Source organism: Parus major, chromosome 20, assembly GCF_001522545.3.
Source record: "Parus major isolate Abel chromosome 20, Parus_major1.1, whole genome shotgun sequence".
NCBI classification, from domain to species: domain Eukaryota; kingdom Metazoa; phylum Chordata; class Aves; order Passeriformes; family Paridae; genus Parus; species Parus major.
The window spans coordinates 14,193,683-14,204,890 of NC_031788.1; the positions used below are offsets into that span (position 1 = coordinate 14,193,683).

General features: G+C 47.5%; 1 protein-coding gene across 1 annotated transcript in view; it reads left to right on the forward strand.

Moving 5' to 3' along the window:
- The window catches only part of KCNB1 (potassium voltage-gated channel subfamily B member 1), a 102,192-nt gene extending 91,028 nt beyond the window's left edge, over window positions 1-11,164 (forward strand). The window contains exon 3 of the mRNA XM_015647823.3: window positions 6,982-11,164. Coding sequence (XP_015503309.1) covers window positions 6,982-9,003 — 2,022 coding nt within the window. The 3' untranslated portion in view covers window positions 9,004-11,164. The remainder of the gene's footprint in view (window positions 1-6,981) is intronic.
- Window positions 11,165-11,208: the final 44 nt, after the last annotated feature.

Sequence of the window (11,208 nt, forward strand, 5' to 3'; positions counted from 1 at the left end):
GACACACACAGACACACACGGACACACACAGACACACGGACACACGGACACACACAGGCACACACGGACACACGGACACACACAGACACACGGACACACGGACACACAGACACACAGACACACACAGGCACACACGGACACATGGACACATGGACACACGGACACACAGACACAGACACACACGGACACACGGACACACGGACACACAGACACACAGACACACACTGACACACACAGACACACACAGACACACCCAGACACACGGACACACAGACAGACACAGACACACCCAGACACACGGACACACTGACAGACACCTGGCTGCCAGGGCCATGCCGGTGTCAGGCACGTTAAACAGGACAGGATATTGCCCCTGCCTTTCTGTCTCCAGGGATTCTCTGTTCCTGAAGGCTCCCCTGTCTCTTCAGAACGTCATTAATGTGGCTGATGCTGGTAAAACAGTTCTGGAAAAAAAATCTTAAACAGGTCATTGTGTTTTGCAGACAAAAAAATCACTTGAGCTCTGTTCTAATTTCCTCTCCATGTGGCAACTCAGGATGGTATCAATGACTGCAGCAAGACTAATTATGCCTTTTGGTGGGAAAGCGGCAGTGGAACTGGTTTAGTCTTCCAAAAAAATTCTACACTATAATATGCAGGACTAATGCGCCTCAGATTTGAAAAGAATTAATATCAATTATTCTCATGCATATTCATGAGAGGAAGACTGGTTTAGCAATCAAGCTAATAGTTTTTGCTTAATTACATTTAGTTGATTTCATGCTATCTTGGCACATTCCTGATTGAATTTAACCATTAAAAAAAACCCTCCCACAACTACTCCTGCAAACACCAACACTTTGAGCTCAGCATCCCCTGTAAATAGTGTCTGAGGCTGAGCAGACTGCTTTGCATGGTGGGTGTCGATCACGAGCATCGTCTCTCCCTGGTGAAGGGTAAAATCCCAAAGGCATCTTAAGAGCTGTTCCCAAACTCTCACCAGTGCTGAGGTGGAAGGCAGTCTTTATTTTTGCTTTATATTTTTGCTTTACTTATTTGCCTTTTCTGAATCCAAACCTCTGTTTGGACAGGTGGTGGGAATGGGAGATGCACCTGAGAGGAGAGCCCCACACTAGAGAAGGTTTTGTCAGTGCAGGGGTCAGAGCTGGCCCCGGAGCAGCTGCTGAGCAGGGATGCAGGGCAGGTGGGATGCTCTGGGCACAGGGGGAAGCTCCAGCCGGGTCTTGCAGGGAAAGGCTGGGCTGTGCAGTGCCACTCTGCCATCCCGACCTCTGTGCTCCGAGAGCAGCAGCTGCACAGCACAAAGGGCAGGAATGTGTGAGCAAGATGAAGACAGCAGAGTCCAAGAGGCTGGGAAAGGGGGTTGATGGTGGCAGCAGTCTCGAGGGAGACCCCGGCTCAGCTGGAGAATGGCAGCAAGGTTTGTCTGCAAGGACGTGCAGGGAGGACACACAAGTGCTCTGGGTGTGTCCAGGGCTGTGGGGGTGCCCAGCCTGGGTTCCAGGCAGCCTCTCCAGGCATCAGGGGCTGGATGTCTCCCAGCAGTGCTGCTTGCTGGGATTGCATCATCCTGGGCACAAGGCAAGGCCAAGAGAAAAACGGGAAACTTCAGCTTCCATGTGCCACTCATTTGTTTTCTTTTTTTGATTTCCCCCATGCTAGCAGCAGCAGAAATAGGACATGTTTCCCCTCTCATCCTCTCTTGAGAGCTGTCACTGCACTGATGTCTAAAGGCAGTGCATGTCTTTCAAGTTTGCCTTTTCAGTATTTTCATTCATCTATAATTCTCTTCTCCAGCACACCATTTGCATCTGGGCTTTGCTCTGAAAGAAGACTGACACCATTTATCATTTAATGGGGTTTGATAGCTCTCTGACAACTAAACATGTTCTTAAGAGTATTAACGAGTTTACAGCCAGCTGTGCCTGAAGGCAACTTTCTGCCCACTATACCTTAGTCAGCAGCAGTTGTAGCTGCAGCTCTTTGGGTGCCTGTGGCAAACAAAGCATTGACACAGAATCAGCAGAAGCGTTGTATCCTCTTTTAAACTAAACAGGCTTACTCTCTCAACAGATAAACTTATTACAGTTATAATTGAAATCAAATAATTAAGCATTATTCAACCTTGGCTTTTCCAGGCAAATGTCAAAATTAAGATCTCATATGTTCCAAAGCAAAATATAAGTGGCTTTATCTTGATTTTGTTTTTATGGATGTTCTGCTGTGCAGTAGTGCTTGCAGAGGAGTGTAGGGGTTTGCCTTCCTGGAGATGGAGCACACAGTGCCTGGGGCAGCACAGGGAGCTGAGCTGTGGGGCAGGGGCCCCTCTGAGCTCCGAGCTCCTGGGACAGAGCGTTCCCAAGGACCTGCAGGGGCAGTGCCTTGGAGTGACACATAAAGTGCCAGGTCAGGGAAAGCTCCTAAGCAGAGGTTTATACTCCACAGGAACCAGTAGGACTTAAGGGGTTTGGAGATTCAAGGTCTTACGTTACATCTTAACATCCTTCCACGAGAAAAAAAGCGGATTAAAGGTTCTCTGTACTTGCCTTGCAAATATTCCCCACTTTGGCCTCAACTTGCCATGATGCAAGAAATAAGTGTTACCTTTCATTATGGCTTCAGCATTTTCTAGAAAAAACACCCTGCAAGCCCAGTGGTCAGAATCCTGATATCAGAAGTGACTGTGTTCTGCAAACTCTTTCAGTTTATGAATAAATAGGCATCTTTTAGTGAAGAGATGTTTCCTAAAACAAGTCCCTGTCAATAAATACCACAGACATGTATAGCTGCTGTGAGCAGGAGATGTTATTCCTGTGCAGAATCAAGTGGGGAGGAGATTAAGGAACTCTCCATCTGTTTCTGCACTGTGCAGCACGTGGGATATCGCTCAAAATACACTGTGCTCTCTGTTTCTCAGAGCCTGAGGAGACAGAGGCTGGCATAGGCGTGGCAGGATGGAGCTGGACAGCCTGACTCAAAGTCTATTGTAGCTTGGGAAAGCAGAGGGGCTGCAGGAAAAATCCTTGAGTAAATGGAGCATATGAATGAAACCTGGTCCTGATGCCAAATTTATTCTGCAGGCCTTGATGGAGCTAAAAAAGCACATTAGACAAAACCATTATTGAACTTCTTGATTACATAACAATTTCCTCATCGTATTTCCAAGAATATCATATCTATATTCAAACACCCTCCTACTCTCTCCCACACACCACCCCTTCTCCTTGCTATATCAGCTTCATTACTGAGTATGAAGACAGAAAAAGTATAGGGCATGTTGCCACAGCAGAGAGATCTTGGATGCTTACCCTGAGATTTTAGAGCCATCTATGGGATTGGGACAGCCAGTTCTCATAAATTTTAATGGCCTTGAAAGTCTCCTGTCTTATGCCTTTATCTCTGTTAGGGTTTTTAACATTGCAAAGAAAACAACTAAGCAATAAATATCACCAAACCTCAATGCTGGGTTAGTCCCTGCTGCCCAAAACTCACCCCTCTCTGTGCCACCTGCGGGGTGATCACACAAACTGCTGCTGCAAAGAGACTGGAAACTTCTGAGCAGGGAGGAGCCCTCTTCCCCCAGGGATGAGCACAGACCTTGCCAGCACAAAGGAGGAATCTCTGGGGCCACTCTCACCCAGCGAGCAGGATCAGGCTCAGGGCAGGTGGTTATTTCCTGAAAGGTGCCAGGTAGAGGTGGCCTGCCTTGTTTCGGGGAGGATTTTGGAAGAGGTGGGGATTAAAAGCTTTGCCAGCATGGCACATCCATCTTGCTTCAGGAAACAGCAGTTGCACAGACTGGCTACGCTTGCTCCCAAAATCAGAGTGCTTGTCTCATTTGCATGTGTAATAACCAGCATGTGTGTACAATCATGCTAATCACTTTGAGGCAACTGCTTTAAATTCATCCAGAACCCTACCCGTCCTTGGGTTGTTTATCTTCCACAAAGGAATCACAGCAGCAATCCAGAGATTCACTCCACAAAAACCTTTGTGAAAGGGCTGATTTAGCAGAGAAGTTTTTTCCTGAAATCCTGCACATACTGAAATTTGCACCACAAGCCAAGGCCATCGTTAGGAGCCCTTCCAATACCTTCTACAAGTAACCTGGTAAAATAAAGTACCTGAGGGGATTTTCACAATTGCTGGTGTATTGCTACAGGTGAAACGCAAGAGTAAATACAGAAGCAAGGAGGAAGGGGACTGCAGAGCTTCTTTTATGCAAGCTGCTAGTGAAAGTGGTCTGAAAGTTGTGTGGGGGAAAGACCAATGTCAACCCCTGTCAGCTTTATGAGCAGCTGAAGGGATGCTGTCCAGTCCAGCCTGGTCTGTCGGGGCTCCTGTCTTCAGCTCACATGGAGTCAACACGTGGGGAACACTCGTCATAGTCGTGGCTCCACAATACAGGGACTCCTGCACCTGCCTGTGTCACAAACATGTCCTCACACCACCCATTTTAGCTATTTGTGACTCCTGACTTTTTCCTATGCTTCTGAATGTTAGGCTGCAAGCTTTTCCAGTTTTAGTTATATGTTTTATAGGACCAAATATGGCCATCCAAGACAGCAGCTCTGGATGTTCCTGCAGGGATGCTGGAGGTGCCTTCCCCAGTCCCAATAAACAGCCCACATATGCCAGATAGGCCAGCAGCCAGACCTGGGAGAGGTACAGCTTGCTCTGTTAGTGGGAACATGGACATTTCAGCAGCACTCACAAAATCTGACAGGCCTCTGATGCTGACCTTTCCCATCCCTGTTCCTTCTGCCAGTCCAAGCCTGAGCTCTAGGGACCTTCCTGTGCCTGAGCCTGTTCACCCTCAGCTCTTTGATTGCCCATCCAAAGTTCTCATGAGCACAAGGCCATGTTCAGTGCCTTGTAAGGAACCATGGAGATCAGTGCCACAGGAGGAGGCCCTCTCCCATGCTTCCTTCCATTTAATGCAGCTGTGAGCAGTGGGACAAGCAGTGAGATTTGGGGTCAGTGCTCTAGACCAGGGACCACAGGTGCTTTTTTACACTGACTGGAAAAAAGATTTCCAGTTTTGTAAGAGCCGGAGCCTCATGCACTGCAGAGGGATTGTTTCTGCTCAAGTCCAAATTGGTCCCATTAGATTTTCTTGTTAAAGAGAAGTGAACTTGGAAGAGTAAAGGGAGGAGGAAAGGCCAGGAATGGAATGAAAAGGCTGCCTGGGATGCAGAGCATCCCTAGAGGCCTCCCTGGGAGTGTAAATGTCTTCCCTTCAGCTTTCTGTCTCTCATTACTGACAGTGGAAAATACAAGAGCTGCCAGGCTAGAGGTTCAGTTCAGCCAAGATGGAAAACCTTATTAGAGAGACAGATGGTGATTTCTATAATCTGAAATCCCAGACTGTAAATACTTCAGGACAGAGCCCTGTGCAACTGAGCAGTGCTAAAGCCTGACAGCAACAGCTGGATCCAGTTTTCTGTGTACAACTGCTTCATGGTGGCTTTTAGTGGATGCTTGGTGCTACCAGGTCAAAGTATCTCTTACAGAAGGAAAAGGATTTCTAAACCCTGCTGGAGACTCCTCTCTTAGTTTTACGTACTTTCCAATTGAAAAGTACCTTGAATAACTGAGGACAATCAATATTTAGAAGTTTTTCTTAGCCTAAGATTCCCAAAGATGTAGTTGCAGTAGATGAGTAAGGGGGAATATCTGTATCTTGGGAGCACAAGTGACATCGTGCTGCAACTTGTGGGAGAGATTATAAATGTATATCTCTGTTTGTTGCTTAGCTTTGTGACTAAATCTCCTAAACCAAAATCAAATTTTACCCTTAGATCTCTCAGTTTATTTATTTATATTCATCTGGCATTGCCTTGATCTTCAAAGCAGGAGGGCATATCAAAGGAAACTGAAGGTTTGACACCAATTACTGCTGCTGGATGCCATTCACTGAATAAAGATGGAGTGTTAATATTTACACTGAAAGTGAAGGAGATAAAACCCAACAGGTACATACATCTAAGCCCTTCTGTGTATAGTGGGCAGAGATAAGCCAAGCAAAACTAATTGAAATTACCATTGCAAACATCCCAAACACCTTCAGAAATGATGGGTTGTAAATGAAGAAATGACAGCAAAACCACCAAAAGAGCCTTCTAGGGAAGCAAATCAGGCTCTCTGCTTCTCAGGGGGAGCACCTGGTCTCCAGGAGATGGTCTTTTGAAACAAACCACCATGCAGACGTAATTAACACCTAGATTTCCCCACACTTCACCATGAGACACTTGACTTACATTTTATTCTCTTAAGTTTGAGACACATGAAGCCTCCAGTGACTGGACTTCCCCTGCTTGGCTGTCTTAGTGTTGTCCAATTTGGTTTGCTCAGATGCTTGCTCTCTCCTCCAGAAAACTCAAAATGGCTTAGAAAGCTTGGTGAAGTTTTCATGTTTTTCACAACCACCAAGAATCAAGTTAGTGATGAGTCATTAAGTGTGTATTATTTGTATGCTTATGTAGTAGAATTGTACACTCAGCTCTATAATTAGCCATCAGCACCCCAAATTACAGCAGTAACCGTTCATTAAATGGTGGACATTGCTCTGATTGAATCATGTACTCACAATTGCATTCCTTCTTGCTTAAATTTCAGAGCTTGTTGTCCAGATGGGCCTTGTTGGGCACCTAATTGGTAGTTAATCAAAAGTTCCTGCTGTGAACTGCTTCACAGCCCTCCTGGCATCCTAGCTGTTCCTTACATGTTCCTTGACTATGTGGAGATGAAAGCACAGAAGTCGAAGTAGATGCTTTATCTCCTTCATGCATCTGCCATAACTGAAACAGCTTCCAAAATAAACTCGGTTATCTGTCTTCTGTCTACTGAGCACAATGGGTCTTGCAACATGTGAGTGAAAATACAGCCATGCATTAACGGCAGCGAGAGACAGCGTTGTGTATTCTGAGATTAACTCACTGTTTTCTTTCTCCTTTCCAGATTTTGGCAATCATTTCCATCATGTTTATTGTACTATCTACAATTGCCTTGTCCCTTAATACACTTCCTGAACTCCAAGGCGTGGATGAATTTGGGCAGACCACAGATAACCCCCAGCTCGCCCACGTGGAAGCGGTGTGCATCGCGTGGTTCACGATGGAATACCTCCTGCGCTTCCTCTCCTCCCCTAAGAAATGGAAGTTTTTCAAAGGCCCGCTCAATGCTATAGATTTGCTGGCTATCTTACCCTACTATGTTACTATCTTCCTCACAGAATCCAATAAAAGTGTACTTCAGTTCCAAAATGTACGAAGAGTGGTCCAAATATTTCGGATTATGAGGATACTCCGGATTCTAAAACTCGCCCGGCACTCGACTGGTTTACAATCCTTGGGGTTTACACTGAGGAGGAGTTACAATGAACTTGGATTACTCATCTTGTTTCTGGCTATGGGCATTATGATCTTCTCCAGTTTAGTGTTTTTTGCAGAAAAGGATGAGGATGATACAAAATTCAAGAGCATCCCTGCTTCTTTCTGGTGGGCAACAATCACCATGACAACAGTAGGCTATGGAGACATTTACCCTAAAACTCTTTTGGGCAAAATAGTAGGAGGACTGTGCTGCATTGCTGGTGTGCTGGTGATAGCTCTTCCCATCCCAATTATTGTCAATAATTTTTCAGAGTTTTACAAAGAGCAGAAGAGGCAGGAGAAAGCCATCAAGCGCAGGGAAGCTCTTGAAAGAGCAAAAAGAAATGGCAGTATTGTTTCCATGAACATGAAGGATGCCTTTGCCCGTAGCATAGAGCTCATGGACATTGTGGTTGAAAAGAATGGAGAAAGCATAGCCAAAAAGGATAAAGTTCAGGACAATCATTTATCTCCAAGCAAATGGAAATGGACCAAGAGAACACTCTCTGAAACTAGTTCTAGTAAATCTTTTGAAACTAAGGAACAAGGATCCCCAGAAAAAGCCAGGTCATCTTCAAGTCCCCAACACCTGAATGTCCAGCAGCTTGAGGACATGTACAACAAAATGGCAAAGACTCAGTCCCAGCCAAACCTTAACACTAAAGAGTCGAGTCAAGCTGGAAAGCAGAAGGAAGAGCTAGAAATGGAAACCCTTCCTGGCCCCATGGTGCCGCTGCTGGCAACTCGCACTGACGGGATCATTGACATGAGGAGCATGTCCAGCATCGACAGCTTCATCAGCTGTGCGGCCGAGTTCCCCGACACCGGGCGCTTCTCGCACAGCCCGCTCACCGCCCTGCCCTGCAAGGGGGGCATCAACATCATCCAGGAGCAGGGCAGGCCGGAGGGGAGCAGTGCCAGGTATGTGGAAATGAACCCTAGCTCTGAAAGCAGCCACCGTTCTGCTTTCTTCATTGACAGTCCCAAAAGCTCCATAAAGGCCAGTAACCCTTTAAAGCTAAGATCTCTGAAAGTTAACTTCATGGAAGAGGACACCAGCACATTGGTACCATCATCAAATGTACTGAGAACATACCCAGACCCTCTCAAGAGCCGGGGAGCTACTGCTGCTGCCACAGATGCTTCCTTACTCTCTGACAGGTCTCTCATGAGCCCAGAAACCTCGATCTACACAACTGCGAGTGCAAGAACGCCCCCAAAGTCACCGGAGTCCCAGGCAGCCCTAGCTTTCAACTTCCATGATGCTGGTATACACAAATACATAGATGCTGACACTGATGATGAAGGTCAGCTGATGTATGATTCAAGTCCGCCTGGAAATGGGAGTCCCAAGTACAGTGTTGCAAACAGTGGCTATCTAAAGCAAAAGGACCATGTTTATAGAACAGAGAAGAACCATCTGGAAGCTGCTGCTTTACCCACCTCCCCTAAGCTGATAGGGCAGAACTGCATTTACTCTATGGAAGGTATCACTGGAAGAACCCACGGCAATCAGGAGACTGTCAGACTAGAAAATCACATTTCTCCAGAAGTCCATGTGTTACCAGGCAGCGGAGGACATGCTAACACACATGATCAAAGCATCTGAGGTGGGGTCTGAAAGAACTTACTGAAAGTTTAAAGGAATACCTTCACAGTCAACACAAACAAAAGAGCTTCTGCATGGCATGAACTTGGCTGAAACAAGCCACCTGTTTCTAAAAGTCTGGGGGAGGTCCAGTGTGGGTTTGTGAAAATGTCCTTCTCTGAAACAACTCTAAAGACATTGCCCACATCAGTCAAAAAAATGATTGCAAATCATGATCACACATTGATCTCCTTTCATGTTGTCCAGTGAAGCCAATGTGACCAAATATCCATCCATTCCCCTTGAACGCTAGAGCTCCTTTTGGAAATATTAACATCTGATTTGCATTAGTTCCATAAAGGATGCCAAGGCAGCCAGATTTGAACTCTGGAATAAATTGCTGGGGTTGGTATAAAGCTTTCAAAAACACAATGATCACTGCTTCAGGGCAGCTGTTCCCCATCTACAGCTTTCTCTGATGGATATAATGTTTAAAGGTAACAGGGAACACTTGCATTATTGGAAAATCCAAGTGAAAAACGTTTGAAACAAATAATGGTCTAGAGAAACCAATTATTAAAATGCTCTTTGTGTGTTTAACAGTCCGATATCCTGTAGGACCTGATGTTTTCATTTGAAATATCAGCAGGGTGAGTTGCACCATTTGTATCTAATTCCAAACATGCCCCAAGACATAGTGAGACTTGCGCTTACCCTCTGCTAAGAGCCGGTTCGTGCCCAGGGCCATCGCGTGGCCCGTGGGGAAGGTCGGAGGAGCCATGCAGGAGCAGGACGCTCCGGGGCCCCGCGGCAGAGCCCAGCCCGGGGCTGGAGGAGAGCGCGGCTCTCGCCCTGCCCGTGCGGCCCCGGCTCCGCTCCCGCCGGGGCCGCAGCACCGGAGCAGGTTGGTGCGAAGCTTTTTGCGCCCAAGCAGCGCAGTGAAAGATATGCAAGTGTTACATAAATATGCAAAAAGAGGGATTCGTTAGTGACCCGCCGCAGGCCTGGCTGTGCTCCCTCTCGCCAGGAGGTCGGGCAGGAGAAGCTCCTGCCGGGCAGTGGCACGAAGCAGCTGCGAGAGGCAGGAGAATCAGGCCTGACGTTTAAATAACATCCAGTCATTTTTAAATGAAAGAAAATAAAGAGGAAAGAGAAAAAAAAAAAAAACTATCTGACCATTTTAAGTGAACAGAACTAGCAGCCACCAGCCTAGGTTTTTAAAATACTATTGTTTCAATAAAGTTATGTCAAATTGTGTAGGAAATAATTTGTCTTTGGTTTTTAATCTGGGCGGGGGGGGGAAAGCACTTTACGTTGACTTTTTGTTGTCGTTGTTGCAATGCTGGAGTAGGATAGCGGAGTGTAACAATCAAGCACTTTAACCAAGCACTACTTTAATTTGTGCCTCTTGTTGTGACTGTGATTTGTTACACGCCTGTAGCAAGTCACACCTTGTCCTGTGATAACTGTGATGGTAACCTTTTATGTTGTTCTCTGTTTCTACTGTAAAACTGAGCTGTAAATAACTCTGTCACTGAGCGTTTCCTGAGCTGTCCCTGAGCTCCTGCCGGGGTGTGTAGCAATCTGCAGGCAGCGGCTCCGGGACGAGCTGAGACACGGGACGTGGGAGCAGGGGGCACACGTGGGAGGAAGAGCCCCTGGAAGCCGCTCGAGTCCACTGCATTTTGTTCCTTCCTACTGTAAAAAGCCAGTGTTGGTTAGTCCTGAATGTAGCCGTGTGTCCGTCCCGGCCGTGCAGCACTGTCTGTAACCCGTAATAGTGAATGCAGCATGTACGGACAAAAGCAATAAGCACATTTCTGTTTTAGGAGCTAGTGTAGGTTGTGAGGATGGCTTTGCCAGGTGTCTCCTCGGCACGGAGCTGTGCCCACGCTGCAGTGACTCTGCTCTGCTCTGCCCTCTCGGCTGGCCCGTCCCGGGCGCTGGACACGGCCCAGGGGCCCGCTCGGAGCCGCCCTGGTGGCCCAGCAGGGCGAGGCCGGGGAGGAGCTGAGCCACTGCTGGGGCTGGGCCGAGGGCAGGGAGAGAGCTCCGGGCCGGGCCGGGAGAGCTCCGGGCAGGGAAGGGAGAGCTCCGGGCAGGGAGAGCCCCGGGCAGGGAGAGCTCCGGCCAGGGAGAGCTCCGGGCAGGGAGAGCCCCGGGCAGGGAGGGGAGAGCCCCGGGCAGGCCGGCGCTGGACACGGCCCAGGGGCCCGCTCGGAGCCG